The following is a 17495-nucleotide window of genomic DNA, read 5'->3' on the forward strand; positions in this document are numbered from 1 at the left end:
CAAACTCAGGGGACTCTTCCAGCCCAGCTTTTGTGTCTCCCTGTGAGACCACCTCACAGCTGAAAGCAAAACAGAGGAAGAARAAACATCCAGGCAGGAAAAAAAACACCTTCAGTACTTGAAGGCTGTGTCATTTATTCCAACAGCTTATGTAGTTTTATCAAACCATCTTTTAACACAAAACATGTCTCCTTAAAGAGAGAAGGGTGTGAGATCCTACCAGAGATCATCTCAGCTAACAGCTTGCAAAGTTAAGCCTGAATGTCAACAGTCAAACCAGCAAAATGTTTCTCCCCTCCCCTTAACAACATCCTAAAGTGTTCAAACCCAAGGGAAAGATGCCTGTGGCTGGTGCTGCTGGTCTCCAGGTGGGCTCGTCCCCACAGAGCTGTGCTTTGGTCCATTCCTGATGCTAAGCAGCAGCAGCAGCAGCAGCAGCACAGTGAGTGGTGTTGACACGAGGGCAGCAGGACAGGTCGGGTCCCTTCCCACTGCCCACCCTGACCAGGGGCCACGTGGACAATCCAAAGGTCAGGCCAGGGCTAAGATGCAGATGAGGGTGAGGCTTAGAAAAACCAATAATCTAAATATCTAATMTATGGAAACAGAATAAATAATAGTCTAAATCTGCAAAGGAGGGAGGTACCTTGGACAGGAAAATCTGGTGTGTCTATTATTACTGAAACTGTTTTTCCCCTAAGAGAAAATCGCAGCTAAGGCATCTYGAGAATGGCTCATTATCACTACAACCACGGCAGTGTTGCTTTAAATTGTTGGGGATGGGGGCAGAAGTCTTTTGGAGGTGCCAGTCCTTGCAAGTGTCTCGTGTCTCTCTACAAAAGCACGGTTCCAGCAGAGGCATTTGACAGACAACTTGCTGTTCCAGGTTGCCTTTTGTCCAGAGATTCAACAGATTCTTGTTTAATGTTCACAGCAAGGCCCTCCTCCTGCCCATCCCTCCCCCTTTTTGCTCTCATGGGGAGGGGCTGCTCTCTTGCCCCTTTGGTCTTGCTCCAGGGTCGTTGTCAGAAGAGCTGGCATCTCTTTGGCTTTCTGCAGAAGGGAGGATTGGGAAGAGAGCATGGTTACATGGACACAAACCATCAGCAATTACTACAGCTAATTTCATCCACSTTRTCACCTGAAGATCTGTCACTCCCCTCCTGTGASCAGATACTTGGCCCCMTCCCTGGGAGGGTTCAAGGCCAGGCTGGATTGCACTGTGAGGTCTGGTGGAAGGTGTCCCTGCCCATGGCAGATRRTCTTTAAGGTCCCTTCCAAACCAAACCATTTCCTATGATTTTGTGATTAAGAGTATTGGGTTCTGCCTTTGTGTTCCAGGAGTACAAAYACTTCCCAACACATCTGGCAATGCTTGGAGGGAGCCTCAGGGCAGGGATGTCCTCTCCTTGCCCAATTTTCGGGTGCTCCAGGACTGCCTGCCTGACAGCCTGGCAGCTGCCTAAGCTGCTCTCTGTTAGAACAGYTCAAATTTGTGCTTCCTAGGGACAGGTGGATGGACAAAGGCTGAAAGAAGTACACTTGGGGTAATGTGTTTTAAAGTGTTTTTATCATTACAGTTTGTAGGCTAGAGGATTAAAAGAGCAAGGGAAAAAAAYTGAGTTTCCCCTCTGCAGTGATAGYCTGTTGTGCTGCTTATCAGAAAAATCAGAGTGGCAAGTTTGGACAGAGAACTCGAGCTCCTCTCAGCCAGCTGGCCAGCAGACATTGAGCAGGGTGACACTGCTGCCACATTTGGGCTGAAAGGCAGGATCTGAAGATGGTGTGAAAGTTATTTCTACTGTTATCTGAAATACTGCAGAAGTATTCAAAGGTTGATTTTTTTTTTTTTTACAACCAACCATAAGAAGGAAAAGCAAACAACAACCTGCCTAATACATCATTTTTATAAAGGCTGATGTGTAACTTGCTCTGGGAGGGGTCTTGGTCAGTTCATGCCTTGTTTAAGGACCAGTGAGCAAAGGGCATGGGCTGGAGCCTGCAGTGTTCCTGTGCCAGGAACCAGGGATCATTCTGCTCACCCCTCCATCTGGGGAGTCTCCCACCACCTGAGCATCCCACGAGCCCGAAGGCACTGACTGAAGCAGTGAGGAATGGGCTGTTCCCCCTGAGCAYCCCTGTGATGCTCCTGGAGGCAGCACCGGTCATTCCTGCTGCCGTTTCCTGCCCTCCCTTCCAGGCTGTGCCAGCAGCTGCTGTGTGTGGGGACAGCTCACCTGCTCCTTCCACGGCGAGCTCACCCAGGCCCTCGGTCAGCTTGCGCATGCTGATGGTGCTGGCGTCTCGCTGGATGTCATGGACAGCGTTCCTCCGGCCCGCCCGGTCGCAGGAGATGAAGTCGGTGTAGGTGCTGGACTCTACCTCCATTGCATCTCTCTTTGCTTGCAAAAGGCTGYGGAGAAAACACAGCTGTGAGGGCTGGGATGCTCAGAACAGCTCAGGTCATGGCCAGGTGACTCTGTGGGTAACATGACAGCCTGAGAAAAGAGTCCCTGCAASTCTGCTCTGCTTCCTCTGACAGCAGCGACTGAAATCTCAGATATCATCTCCCTCACGTGGGGCAACGTGTGGGGACACCCAGCTGGGTGACCCACTGTGCCAGGCTCGGCAGGTGGGCACGAAGGATCCATCCCAGCTGCCTGACTCCTTCTGCCTTCCCACTGCAAACAAAGGCACACAGGGCATTTGCCTCTGCTTTGAGTTTCCAGCTTTCTCTCCAGCACAAGGTTGCTTGCAGCAGCTTTTTCCTACAGGAAAAGGACTACAGAGAAAGCCCTCCTTCCTCCTCAAAATGCCACGGCAGCTTTGAACACAGGCCAAATTTGGCTCACTGCTTGGGGGATGGGTTGGTGACCCAACCTGAATTTGTAATGGAAAATGATGGATGCCCATTGGAAAGTCRGGAGAGCAGGGAATGTTTTACAGGCACAGGGCTTTGGAGCAGCACTGGCCTCCACTGGCTGTCAGATGTCACTGAAGAAGYGTTGGGCTGAACTGCTGGGAGATAAACACTTCACCATGTGAAAATCAGCCCTTCTGTGAGACATTTGGATCCCTTCTCTCCAGACTTGCACCAGTGCCAAGCGCACAGCACGAAGAAAGGCCTGGAGCGGCCACTTGTCACATGCAGGCTCCGCTGTGCGCCAGCTCTGAGCTCAGCTGATGAATCCTTAAGTTGCTGGGTTTTTATTTTGGCCACTCACAGTGCAGGGAGCCGGGACCCAGCTCCGGGCAGAGCTGGCAAGCACACGCTGCCTCTGCACGGGAAACCCGGAGCTCCCGCTCCTGTAGGCTTCGTTTGGCACTTGGTTTGTTTTTCTACGTGGAAGCTGGAGATTAATTGCTGCCTTATCTGTGATTCTGATCACTGTAAAATGTGCCTCCAGCCCTGCTGGTGCTGTCAGTGCTTGGAGCAGGTCCCGATTAGAAACGCTCGTGTGCAGTGAAAACAAATTCACGCACATTTAATGCACATTCGCTCGCTTTTGTGCCTCGGAGTTAATGACCCACAAAGGAGTTTGCTCAGCTCCCTTTACAAATCCTGCTTAATATTGATTTCCCTGCCAGGGAAATCTGCTGGCAGCCCACCAGCCTGAACAGGAATTGCACTTCTCACTCTAATCCCCAGTGTTTCCACGGTAGAAAGGAGATGCAGGTGAAGATGCAATAAATGGGATAAAAGAGRTTAAATTCTCTCCGTTCCTCAGCTGAGTAGGGTGCAGTAACCACACACCCACAGAAACCCAGGGTGTTTTGGCAGCCCCAGGGGCTCCTCTCCTGGTGCTGATGCCAGCTCAGGGAGTGCTGGCACCAGCTCACTGGTGGGAYGTGGGGCTTGGCCCACCCAGATCTTGCAGAAGATCCCATTTCCCCAAATTGAGCAATTTCTTACRAACWCCAGCCTCCTCCACGGGCTTGGCAYCCATCTARCTCCTGTTAAACGAGTCCTGGGAAAAGCTGCAGCCTTTGCCCCAGGAAGAGATCCCAGCTGTTTGTTCTCATCTTCYCTCCTTCCATCCCTGGAACAAGGACCCTCCTTGGGATGAGCTCAGCCAGCAAAGCGCCTTTCCCCAGGACAGGACAAGCATCCATCATTCCCAGACAGTCCTCACAGGTCACCGGAGCCCAGACACTGCTGACCTTCTGCAGCTGCCAGAGAGATGTCACAGGACTGGGGAGGCTTCCCTYGGAGTGAACCAGACAAACTGAGTCCATCTATGACCAGTGAGGCCATTCCAGAGCTGATCTGCTCCAGCCCTGCTGCCCCATGCCAGGGTGGGACAGGCTGGGTTCCAGGATGGACTCCCCAAATTGGGCAGCAGCAGCAGCCAGCCCTTGGAATGCAGATTTTCCCCGGTATCCCTTGATGAAGCTGCCAATGGTGGTGGCAGAGCTGTGCCGAGTAACTGAGTCTCCCTTCACACGGGGAAAGGATGGGATCCTGATTAAAAACAGCACCGAGAGTGCGGGTCTGGGACCCGGCTCGGTGGCCGGGAGGTGGCGCATCCGATTTATTTATTTGTGTCCCTGGAAGGGCTCCTGCCTTCGGTTCTCCATGCGAAGAGGTGGAGGCAGGCAGATTTAACAGCAAAGCTTTCATACGTGTGCAATTCCTCCGGGATTTTCAAGGTGGGTGGCTCTCAAAAATCTTTCAGGCAGATTTCTCCCTACTGGCAGAGAGATTCCAGCCTCTGCTTCCGGGAGYTGTTGGGCTGACAGGGTGATGAAAGCCGTTGCCTCAATTTTTTTCATAGAAAAGCCTGATTTTTCAAACAACGTTTCCATACTTCCAGGCACAGAACCCACAGCTGTGTGGGTTTTTACTCAGTAACTGCTTTTAGGTTTTGCAGGGATAACAAAGGAATCACCTTCCCTCTTGCTCACAACCTGAAACTGTCACCGTGGGCAGTCACCTAAGGGTGGCAGGGGGGGCAAGGGGAGGTTCATCACCTGCTGGACCCCCACCTTTGGTGTCTTATTCTCCCGTGGACTGTCAGGAGAGACAATGAGGCTGCTCTTGCCAGGAAAAATCCCACAGCACTCACATACAATGTGCAAAAGTTTCCAGGGCTTCAAAGAGGTGGTTCAGCTTGTCCCCAGAGGGTCCTTCCCTGCCCTTCCTTTCYTCCCTGCTGCTGATGGTGACAGAGGCAGTCCCTGTGTCCTCAGCACAGCAGGGATGGGGCAGGGAAGCTGGGATCTGTTGCACATTCCTCAAGAGTTTGCTGTCCCTTCTGCCACGGGGATGTGGTGTTGCCTGTCCCAGGGCAGCACCAAGTGAAGAAGCCCCTCACAATCTGCCACTCACCCCAAAAATGTCCCCAGAGCCACCCTTGCTCCTGTCCCTGGCTCTGCCAAGCCTGCTGTTTGGCTGGACTGACTCTTCTGTAGTGTCTTGTGAGTATTAAAAAATCTGAGCTGGAACAGCCTTGGCTTTGCTGGTGTGGACTTGGCTTCCAGAGCGGTTTTGCTGTCAGATTTGCTGGGGTCACTGGCATTTCCCAGGGAAATCACCCAGCAGCTGACAGAGCAGCTGCTCTGCTCTGGGGGCTGCAGCTAAACCAGCCCTACCCATTCCAGGGCTGAGTTTGSCCCATTTGGTAGGTGGGTGCTAAGAAATTAAAGGTTTAAATATTTCCCCTGCMTTTTGGCAGAATAAACTGAGGCACTTCTTTTGGGTCAGCTCCACGTCCTATTTGGTGCCACTGAGGAGCCTCCATGTGATTCCTTTGTCCCCTCCCCAGCAGGGATCCCAGGGACCACAGCAAACACTGCAGACAAGCTCAGAGAGGCAGAGCAGTGACCTGGGGACATCTGGCAGGTCACCCCAGCACAGAGCTCTGTTCCTGCAGACCCAAACCAGCCCTGGGATCCCCAGGATTGGGATGGATGCTGCAGTCACACCCAGGCCTGACTCCAGCTCCAAGGAAACCCTTCACACCATATTGCACCTGTCCCTTGTCCAGGTTAAGTTTTTTTTATGGCTATTTTTGGGTGCTGGTGCTGGTTTATCAGCAGGCTGGGCTGAACTCAGCCAGCTCCTCTCTGCCTGCTTTGTGCCTCCTGCTCTGCCCCTCAAGCTCTGTCCCCACCCAAGGCCCTCTCTGTGCAGGGATCCWTGAGGCACAAAGCAGCTCAGGCCATTCCTGTCCCTCCTGTGCTGTCCCTGGGCCACCCAGGGCAGGGAGCTGTGTACCTCAGCTTTCTGTGTGCCTGCTGCAGGCGTTTGCCAGCGTCAGGAGCCTTGGCAGAGTCAGAGTCCCATGCTGGGGTGCTGCAGCCCAGCTTTGGCCTCACACTGTCCATTGCCCGGGGCCGTTGGCACCAACAGCTGCAGGTTTCAGTTGGAGACGGCTCCCCCATCCCACAGCCCAGCCCAGGACGTGCTCTCCTCTTTTCTTGGTGTCACACCAGTGGATTTAACACTCTCCAAACTTCTGGAGTTGCAAAGCCCTGAAGCCAATGAAATCTTGCCATTTTTCTGGGGTGGAATTCCAAAGTTCTGCTTGGGAACGGGGATGTGACCCTTTTTTCTGCTCAAGCATCGCATCCCAGCACCAAGGCATGAAGTGGTGCAGTTGCCTTGGAGCTCTCCACATTGTGCAGTGCCCCTTGCCCTTTCATTCCAGGGTACAGGGACTATTATTAGACTTCTCCTGCTGGGGCCGGATCCATAACAACAGCAAAACACACTCAACAGCCCTGCTGGGCTTTTAAAATATTTACAGTGTAGGATGGTTTACTRAAGAGGGGGGCCTGGTAGAGCACAGAGACGGAAGCACCGGGATTTCTGTGCTCCCTGTGGGTTTGCTGTGAGRTTTCCTGCTGGGAGAATCGCATCCAGCGAGGAGAAAAAAATATCCCATAGAGCTGAAGCCAGCACTTGAGGTCAGGGGGTTTCCACCAACTGTCTGACAACCTCCAGCTGGAATTYCAGCAAATTTTCCACTGGGCCTTGTCTGGGAACTKTYGTGAGGGGCTGCACATCAAAGGAGRGYTCTGTARTGGTGTTATTGGGGTATTTTCAGACCTGTGGCCATGCTGTAAATGCCTCTTTATATTTCACATCTACCATGCAGCAGAGCTCAGATCCACAGCAGAAGCTGAGGATGCAGCTGAGGATGGAGATGCTCCTGCTGGGAGTCCAGTCTGGCAGCAGCTACACCTGCAAGGAGCTGGGTAAGGCTGGTGACAGGGTCTGCAGCAGGCACAGAGCTCCCCTGGCTCTCCTGCTGSCTCAGTTCTCCACAGCGTGCTGCTGGTGGGTGTTAGTGGCCAGAATTGATGTGCTCCAAACTGCTGAGCCCGGAGCTCCCTGGCTTGCTGAGGAAACAGGCAGGATCTGCTACCAGGGCATGTGTGTCCATCTCATGCTGAGCAGCTTCTTTCCAGGTGAGAACAGCACAGAAAGGCCTCCCCAGACTTCAGTGATGAACAGATATTGAGTCAGGTATGGCACATCAGTATTTTGGGAAGTTTTTTTGCTGTGGGATTTCTTGTAATAACTCTGCACCCTCTGGCTCTTACACTAAGWATGACAAATTCAGCCAGGACAGACAGCACAGCTGCTCCAGCCACTGCTGTGGTTTTGCAGGGACAGAGCTTCCAGCATTCTCYAGGACTTGCTGGCAAATTGTAACTCCTTTAGGAGGAGAGCAGATACAGCTGAGGCTCAGTGTCCACAAATAGATCCCTTCTTTCCATTTGGCCTGGTTTTACACTATAAAGATCATTTAATGCCTRTAGAACTGATAACTAATTGCTTAAGATTAGGCTTAGACTGACTCCTCTGTGACTTCACAAACCTCGGATTTAGCTCTGYCAAGATCCCCAAACTCCTTCCCCTCCCTCCTGGCCTTCAGCTCATCCCCAGGGCACCCCACTGCAGAGTCCTTGCTGTCCCCAGGCACCTCCTGCAGTCCCACACCCTCACAGCCACTGCCTGGCTCCCTGCTGATGTAAGAAATGCTCCAGGCAGATTTCTGAATTGCAGCTGACCCCTGGAATCAGGGTAGGGCGAGTGTGCTCTGCTGTGATTCTCAGGGGACAGGGGGAGGCTGGGGGAGGCAGGAGGGCACTGCCAACCCTGCTGCCATCCCATTAGCATCAGGATGTGTGGGGGATGGCAGGAGGGAGCTGCCTGTCCATCCATCCATCCATCCATCCATCCATCCATCCATCCATCCATCCATCCATCCATCCATCCATCCATCCATCCATCCATCCATCCATCTGCCAGGAGGGCAGCCCCGTGCCCAGCTCTGGCCACACAATGCTGCCAGGCTGCATCCCCACACCTGGAGCAGGCAGCACCCCTTTGTCAGACCCCATGGGGCCAGGGTGCTGAGAATCTGCTCCAAAAATCCTCCACCATGGGAAGAATCACTGTTTGATGGAGCCCCTCTKCTCCTCCCTCCCCTCAGCACCAAGCCTTGATGCAGCTTAAGCCTCTTCTTCAGCTTCTCACTAAATTGATTAATGGAAATAATTGGTCTCTTTGTGCATCTGGAGACAGTTGCCGTGACAGCAGTTGTATTTTTATTTTGTTCCCAGGTTGAAGTTGTTTTTCACATCCCTCAGTTTCAAGGTGCTAATGAATCAGGGCAYTCTGGTTCTCCCCCACCTCTGCAAGACACACGTCCCTCCGAGGGGTGGGTGACAGAGGGGACAAGGCCCACTCAGCCCCAGCAGGCCTTAGCACATGGCAGGCTGGCACCTTTGTCCCTGCCTGTTTTACACCTCCTCAGTCTGGGCTCACACTGGATGGACACASTCCTGTGGCTTTGCACAGCAGAGAGCAGAGTCCCAGACCCGTCATGTTCACCCAGAGCACCCACAGGACCCTCTGTCCCCTGTAGAGACCCTTTTGAAGCTGTAAGGAGTCTGGGACTCTGAATCCCTTCTCCATTACTTTTATTTTCTTRCAACTTCTTACTTATTTACCTTTATATGTCAACACATTTTCACACAAACAACTCTGTCAAAGGTCTGCTGATGCCTGAAGTTGCAAAGCAGACAAGCCACAGAGCAGTGATCCTACAGAAGCCCCACAGCTGCTGTGGCAGGCACATCCCATGTACTCCCTGTATACAGTCACCCTATCACACCCAGGCCATGGGGTGAATTCCTTTGCAGTGGGGATCCCCTTCAGGCTTGGGTTCCCTGCCTTCCCCCAGATTATTCATGAAGGAAAGTCCCAATGGATTCCAGGTTAAGGGCTGGAAACTCCCCAGCAGCCCCACAGCTCTCCTGATCACACCAAGGCACTGACCTCTGAGCAAACACCATCTAAAACCCCACCTGAATTCCTGGCCCAGGGATGCTGGACCCCAGCACAAGCTCCACAACGCCTTGCAGGGTAAGGAGAAATCAAACAAGCACTGAGGAGATCAGCTGGGGCTATTTTCTAGCACATGTAAGAGGAAGGTGAGGGCACAGCAGCCCTTGATGATCTAGCTCTGTTTATGGGTTGAAGAAAACCTCTGTACAAGGACAGAGATAGGAAGGGATGAGTCCTTATTTTATGCCCCGAAGGAAACAGAGCTATTTAATCCTTCTCTTCTTTGTCACCTGAGGAGCTGAGCTCTGTGTGAAAGCAGCTCCTGCAGGGCTGGGAAGGGGAGCTGAGCCTGGAACAGGAGCTGTGAGGGCTGTACCTGGGCAGGTTTGGCTGCTGCTGCTGCTGCTGCTGCTGCTGCTGGAGCAGGCTTTGCCAGGGGAAGCTCTGCTTAGCACAGCTTGGTGAAGCTGAGAGCCCTTGGCTTTCCTCACTGAGGATTGCCCAATCCCACAGGAATTTGCATCCAGCATCCAAAGAGTCCTCCTGACTCAGTGCAGTGTGAGGGGCTGAGCGAAAGCCTCTGAAGCCTCCTGAGGTGCCAGAGCCCTGGCAGCTCCCAGTGGTGCCTAAAAATAACCAGGGCACCTCTTAAGAGTGTCAGTACAGAATGAAGCTGATTAGCAAACCCAGGCTAAGCTCTGCTCCCCGGAGCTGGCTGCCCTGTCTGTCTGCTCCACTGCAAACAGAGCCACCCCTGGGGCACGGGCAGGGCTGGGAAAGGGGGGTGGGGGACATGTGGCTTTGGCTGCTGGGATGGTGCTGGTGGTGTTTGCCACTCAACAGAAAAGGGAAGTGCTGGGGCTCAGAGCAGGCTGGCAGGGTTCAGAGCACCCTGGCTGAGGCTCTGGGTGGCTCTGTGGCTTCTGTCACACAATAGAACCAGGATCCCYTTGGCTGTGCTGCCCTGCAGGGACCCCTCCCCAGGCAGGGAAAGCTCTGCAGGCTGCACAGCTCCTCTGCTGACCATTGCTGTGACGGATGCAGCCTTTCCTTGTGGCTGTGTCAGGTGGCAGCAGCTCCTGATCCCTCCTGCAGCAGGGTAAATCCCTGTCCTAAGTCCCCAGGGCTGTGACAGCTGAACCCGAGCGGCAGCGGGCTCCACACGTGCCTGTAAGGAACTCTGGGATGCTCAGGGATCACTGCTGGGTGGAGTCTCAGCAAAGGGAAAGCTCCCAATAAAATCAATTGCTGAGTATTTTGTGGTCTGCTCCAGTGCAGCCTGGGCGTGGAAGGACAGGGGGTATCTCCAGGGTATGCAGGGTGCAGGAGATGAACTGCTCTGAGAGAGCTGCAAGAGCAGGGATGTCTGTGTGCACCCAAGAGTCCTGAGGCCCTGTACTGCAGATCTCACACAAAACAACCCCAGCAGCTCTGGGCAAGGGAAAGCTCAGCCCAGGGACAAGTSAGAGATGCCTTGGAACCAGAGCTGGAACATGGCTTAGTACCAGGACATGGCTGGGAGGTGTGGATAATACAGCAGGAAAGTCATTATGGCAGAATTGTTGGTATTTTTTTCCTCTTAGCAGCTTTCTAGCATCTGGTAATTCAAAATACTGAGGGAGGTCAAGTCACTCAATGATACAGGAAGGAAAAATCCCATTTCTGTTTGTAATACTTCCCTGCAAATAAGAACTTTATCAGCCACAGTGTGAGTCCCTACCTGATTTAGTGGACTTTCCTTCTGGACATGACTTCAAACACGCTTCACGCACARCAGGACAACAGCTTCTGGGAAAGAAGAAGGAAAAAAATGTAAGAAAACATTATCTGTGCTTGTTTTGGGAAGGATAAAGTTCAGCTGCTCCTCCCACTCTCTGTGAGCAGGACAGCAGAGGGGTGGCAGGGCTCTGCCCAGCAGCCCCAGATGGAGCCAGGCTTGGTGCAGGTGCCAGCACAGGGGCTGTGGGATGGTGTGTTCATATGGCACCTCCTCAGGTTTGTGCTGACAGACTTCATTGCTGTGTTAAAGCACAAGGAAAGTCTTTGGTTTTGCTTTTTTCCTTGCCCTCCCACAGGTGCTGGGAGGGCTGAGGCAATTCCTGTCCTGACCTGCGCTGCAGGGACCAGTGGCTGCCTCCAGAGCATAAATGAATATTGGTTTGCTGCTCTGCTGCCCTTTAAAGAAGTGAAACTCCCACATCAGCTTCTCCGAGGTGAAAGGGGAAGTTTAATCAAGCTCTGGTTTCTTTGCTGGGTCTGTGTCCAGCTCCTTGGGTCTGTGCTGTTTGTGTACAGCTGAGCCTCCTCCTGCTGTCCCCAAGCCCTGCTCAAAGACATTTCCTCTGTGGCCTCAACATCTGTGGGTGCTTTGCAATCCCCTGACCTGCAGAGCCTGGCCAACAGGACACTTGCTTATTTTAGCAGCTGTTTCAGCTTTCTGACTATTTTGGAACATCATGGACTGTGTTTTTCCCTTTGTCCCAGGGACAAATGTTAGCAGAACAGAAATCAAGAGATGAACCACTTAACCATATAAGCAGTAGCTCATCCAGCAATTCATCTGTCTGGTCCATCTGGGTTGAGTGACTCGAACTATTTCCCATCATTTTCCAAACTGGGACAGATCTGCAGCCTTTCTCTTTATTTTTTTGACCCACTTTCAAAACTTTGTAGTTGGAGCCGACTACTTGCTGGCTCTGGCCCTGCCTCAAGGACAGGGCACTTGCTGCTTTTATGTGTCACTTTGCCCATCTGTTAAATGGAGCTATTAATACTCCCTCCCCCTGTTAGATGCTTCAAATATTTTAAAACACTTTCAGCTCTGCAGATGACAGGCTTGCAGAAGTGGAAAATGCTAATTATGATCATGACAGGAGCTAAACAAAGACACAGGGATTTAACAATAAACTTTTGTTAGTCTTAACCCCATTTATAGCAAAGTGCTTACTGGAAACACTGGACCGGAAAAGAAACAGTATTCCCACAACTCTGGGAATATGCATTGCCCTTTTTGGGCACCAAGCAGGCAAACAAAAGCAGGAAGGAAGAAACTCAGCTTTGGAAATCCACAAATCTTTATTTTCCTCCTTTGCCTTCCTGCCCTGGCTTGCGTGTTACAAACCCAAACAGTTAAACCTCCAGCACCTCAGGAGTGTTGCAAAATAYCTCAAAACACGTGGGGCCCTGCCAAGAGAGGCTTAAAGCAAAGTGGAGCAGTGATGCTCTGAAGTAGAAGTTATTGCTGAGCAGCTTTGTTCGTGATGGGACATGAGGGGAAACTCCCATCTTCTCTCTCAAAAAAGAGCTGATTTTGGAGACAAAAGCTCTTTAGCAGCATCTTCTAACCCTGCAGGCCTGGCTCTGGCTAGATGTTTCTCCCCACAGCCCTTGCTTGGGCATCTGAATTCTGCAGATTTGGAGGTGACCGTCTTGCTCCATCCACAAAGGCTCATCCCCTTCTGGCTCACCTGGTCCTGCTGCTGCCAGGGTGATGGGCAGAGCTCCAGAGCCCCTGAGCACAAAGGCCATATCCCACACAGACTGTTAGGGACTTGAACAGTGGCACATGGATTAGTCCATGCAGTGTGACTCAGGATGTGCTACAGTGCCTTGCTAAAGAACACTTTGTTTGTAATCTAGTCCTGTAACACATCAAGGTACTGTGAATTGTTTTGGGAGCCTAGTGGAAATGCTCATTGGTAGAAAAACATCCATACCCCAACAGGAATGAATTACAAGGGCAACAGCACAGAATTACAGAATCATTTTAGATTGTAAAAGATCTTTAAAGTCATCAAGTCCACCACTAAGCCATCTCCCCAAGTGCCACATCCACATATCTTTTTAATATCTCCAGGGATAATGACTCTACCACTTCCCTGGGCAGCCAGTTCCAGTGTTTGACAACCCTTTTGGTGAAGAAATCTTTCCTAACATTCRACCTAAACCTTCTGTGGTGCCACTAAAGACCATTTTCTCTTGTCCTGTCCCATGTGCACGATCGCACATRTCTGAGGTTCAGATTCCCTGCATGGTGATCAGATGTTACCCAAAAGGAGCAAACACATGAAACAACCTTGGTCCTCTCAATATTGCTTCCAATTAATTCATGTTCCAACAAAACACACCCCAGAATGTTTTTTTGGCAGAATTCAGGACTATTCTACACAACAGCTGTTCTGGTGCTGCTTTGATCCAGAGAGGAAATCCTGCCTGGTTTCAAGCAAGGTGATRGCAGCAGAGAGAAGGTTGTTCTTGTGTCCCTTGGCTGCTGGGTAAACAACAGGCTGCATGCATGGCTGSTCAGGACAGCAGCCTGGTCCTCCCAGAGCAGCCAGGCTGCCTCATTTCGTGCTCTGCCTCCAGCAGCAGCTGGCATCCTCGGCTTCAGAGCTACAAGAAAACCTCTAATTGTAAAGGAATGTTTTTTCATAAGTCACTAATGACTCTGAACCAGGAGGTGTTATAATCCTTACAATGCAATATCCTCTTAATCATRCCCAGGATTGTTTTGTTACCGAGATAACTACCTGGTGCCCATTAAAATGCCTTCAGAGCTCTTTGTTCCACCGATATCTCATGGCAGTGAGCACCACAGATTAATTACCCTTTGTGGAAACAGTCACTCCAGTAAAGTTGGTGACGYTCTGGTGGGGATATGTTTGGCTTATTACATCACTGCAAATATCAACAGAAATGGCATTTCGGCGCCCGACGGGGAGTTCCCTGGGCAGCGGCTTGTGACGGGCAATGTGCCTGCATGAGGAGCTGTGCAAAGAGCACCCAGCCTCTCTGGGCTCTCCTGGGAAGGGCAGTGCTGGGGAACTCCCTGTGGAAACCAGAAAAGAGCGGTGGAAAGCACATATTGCCTTAGGCTTGGAGAGAGTGAGAGTTTTGAAGTGGGGCTCGGGCAGTTCATAGTCCAACTGTGGCTCTTCCTGCTCACWCTGCAGGTGCCAGCCAAGGCCTGGAGTGACCTCAACCTCTAACTGYCACCATGAGGAGCTTGGGACAAGGCCCATGGAACACCTGAACCTTCCCTTCTCCCTGGCTGGTACTTGGCTATGCCTGGGGAGCAGCTTCCCTTACAACTTGTCTTTTTCTAGTATGAGCAAAAGACGACGAGAAGCAGTGGGCTTTTCTTCCCCTCTCATCCTCTCTAAATGGTGCTGTGGTGGAAAATTTATTTCTTGGATCTATCCATATAAACAGCTTTGGTGCCATTAAGGAAGCCCCTAAGGGTGTGGAGRAACAATTGGAATGTGAAAATGGGAGAGATCAGAATGGGGTGACACAGAAAGGCAGACAAAAAGCTGGRTTGAAGCTTCTGCTGTTCCTTATGGACTTATAGATGCATCCCTCATTCTGCCACAGACCTGTGTGAGCCCAGGGAAATCATCTGCTTTGTGTGAGGCCCATGTAAAACAGGAATGATGCTGGGGCTCGGGTGCCCAGACAGGCTGGAGGCATTAATGCACAGCAGTATGCTGCARGAACTGGCTCTGAAATGTGGGAGATCAGGAAATGTTAGCACCTCGGAAAACGTTTTTCATAGTTATCTTGGGTGGCAAGGTTATGTGCCTGTGGCTATTCCTGTGAGTGGGATCAAAAGTACATTTACTTTTCTTTGGAATGACAGGAAAAAGCAAARCTCCCCCTCCTAGCTCCTCGTGTGCCGGCACACCCCTCACAATCAGCCACTGGGTACAGAAGTGCCAGGTTGATGGAAGATGCACGGCTGTGAACATCCCTGGGTTACATCTCTTGTGACTGAGCTGCCTGTGCTGGAAGCACAGGTACTGTAGTTTATGGTCTGCAGGTCTCTGAGGCATCAGAGTCTGCACCCTGTGGAAAGCGTCCCCCAAAATGATGGCACGGGGAACACTCACATCTAGGTGGAACTCTGTCCGAAAGACTCAGTGCTGTGCTCTGTGCACAAGGTTTATTAAGCTCCATTGGTATATCCACGTTTATAAAAGGCCATTTAACCTATATCTGCACTATAAACAAATACAGCCATTGAGGATCTCTTCGTGGATCCTTCTTTCCTAAAAACCCTTCCTCACAGCCAAAAGGTGGCAATTTCTTAGCTGGGTGGCCACGCTTAGCTCAGTGACTCTTTCCAGCCAAAAGTCGCTGAAACCAAGCGCTGCCCCACAGTAACCAAGCCAGGCATGCCGAGCAAAGCCCAGAGCTTGAGGGGCTGTCACCATCTGAGTCTCAGCCCCCCAGTGAAGCCGTACCCACCCCATAAATCCTCCTTCACCCTCGCCCTGCAGCAGCATCCCCGCCGCAGCTCCTCGTGCTCACTGACCCCGGCTCGTCCTCCTCCGGGTTTGAGTCACCAGCACTCCCAGGGCATTGCCCCTGGGGTCACAGCTATACTTGGCTCTTGCTCTGCACAACCATTTACCCCTTCCAAGCAAAAGGAAATTTCCCAAACATGCCTTTGGGRCCAAGGCATTACATGCATGTGAAAGCTCCCCACCACGGCTCGCTACCAGCTGCTTGGGGAAATCCAGAGAGAGGAAAGACACACAGCTTCGAGGTGGAGGCATTTGCAAAGCCTCCTGAGAATACCACCGCACAGCTGTTCTTTTTTTATCCCAACTCTTTGCATTTTCAAACATTTGCTTGGAAAGCCGGATGCCAGCAAGTCTCCGAGCCTGCTTCTGCTGCCACATTCTGAAAGCTCTGCTCGTACCCGCAGCTCCGAGAGGAGTCCCGGACAGCCCTACGGCTCCTTCCATCCCGAGGGATGATCCCACCATTCCCGCACCGACGGACCGCCTGTCCCGCTCCCGTGCGAGCACAGAGCAACCCCCACGCTGGAAGGGATTCCCTCCGGCAAATCGCTCCGAATAAACGGACACGCGTTAGAAATGAGGCCAGAAATCCCCACGGGGCTCACTGATCCMCGGTCCTCTGTGATTTCTCTCCTCCGAGTCTGCTCTCCCTGCTACCCCTTCGCAGGGAGCGCTGAACCGCGTTATTCCCCGAGCGGAACAGCCRCCAGCTCCCCGCCGGCAGCCTGCGAGCGGCTTCTCCCAACAAACAGCGCAAAAACCGGGCTGCAGCTCTGCTTTTCCAGCCCGCGATCTGCCGGCAGCAAAGCCCTCGCCGTTCGCAGTCGGTCGTGTAAAAGTTCACCCAATCTCCGCACAAACCCGTGCCCCGTGGCGCGGCCGTGGGCAGGAGAAGAGCCCCTGGCTGCGCTCCCGGGCAGGTRTCCCTGTCACCCACCGCCCCTGCCCCTCGCCCCCACGGCAGCGAGCACAGCCCTACTTACAGCCCCGGCTCCCGCCGCTTCTCCGCTCGCAAATCCCGTGCTCCCGGCGCCGGGGAAGGAATCGCGGCTGGATTACACCCTGCTGGCGTCTCTGCCCGCTGTGGCGAGCAGCCAAGCCGGCCGGGAGAGTCGCAGCCAGTTTCAGACTTGCAGTTTCCTTCTGCTGGGAGCTGCTAAATGAAGTTGCACTTGTGGGGCCAAGGGGCGTGTTCTCCTCCCCTCGAGTCAGTCCCTGCCTGCTGTAATCCAATGCTCTGCCCGATGATGTCAAGCGGCTCCCGCTCGGCTCCTACCTTACAGTCGGCAGGAGGGATCCGTTTCCTTTTCACAGRGATCTTTGTTTAGCTTCGGCTTGTAACCCCATCCCCCGACAGCTGCGTGTGCCCGAGCATCCTCCCTTCCCTGCTCAGCGCTGGGGCTTCTGCTGCCGGGCTGTCACCCCTGCCGGCTGCTCCCCCAGGTTTCTCCGGCACATCGCTCGGATGCACGTCCYACCTGCATCCCACTGTTTTATCCTCTCCATCAGGGCTCGGCCACAGACACCATCACACCCCTGGAGCCTGAGCTATCCTACCAGGTGTAGCCAGGGAAAGTATATACCAAGATAAATGCAGCTTTGTGTCTTTTTGGAGTGCTCCACTGGCTCCCATTAAAAGCGAGGAGTATTTCAGCTCATCCGCCCCTGGGTGCCAGCTGTATTTGGGGGTGAAGYGCAGAGCTAGCTGGTGACAGCACCTGGATTTAAGGGGGAAGGTGCTGAGTGTCACATTTAAATCACATTTCTTTGTATCCACCCTGCTGTGTGAAGCACACCGTGGGAGCTCGAGGTCACTATAGAAGAAAATTTTGGCTGTTCTTGGTACCACAAGGACAGAGGAATGTCCCTTTGGCTGGCATCACCTCCTG

General features: G+C 52.5%; 1 protein-coding gene across 1 annotated transcript; it reads right to left on the reverse strand.

The window, feature by feature from the left end:
* Window positions 1-93: 93 nt before the first annotated feature.
* PKIG (cAMP-dependent protein kinase inhibitor gamma) lies at window positions 94-16797 on the reverse strand. The gene is made up of 4 exons (XM_057365909.1): window positions 16590-16797; window positions 11022-11089; window positions 2238-2413; window positions 94-1053 (listed from the first exon to the last, which is right to left on the reverse strand). Exons 3-4 carry the CDS (start codon window positions 2386-2388, stop codon window positions 974-976), a joined length of 231 nt encoding a protein of 76 aa, XP_057221892.1. The 5' UTR covers window positions 2389-2413; window positions 11022-11089; window positions 16590-16797; the 3' UTR covers window positions 94-973.
* Window positions 16798-17495: the final 698 nt, after the last annotated feature.

The sequence above is a fragment of the Malurus melanocephalus genome, unplaced genomic scaffold, assembly GCF_030028575.1.
Source record: "Malurus melanocephalus ecotype Western Australia unplaced genomic scaffold, MMel_1.1 scaffold_59, whole genome shotgun sequence".
NCBI classification, from domain to species: domain Eukaryota; kingdom Metazoa; phylum Chordata; class Aves; order Passeriformes; family Maluridae; genus Malurus; species Malurus melanocephalus.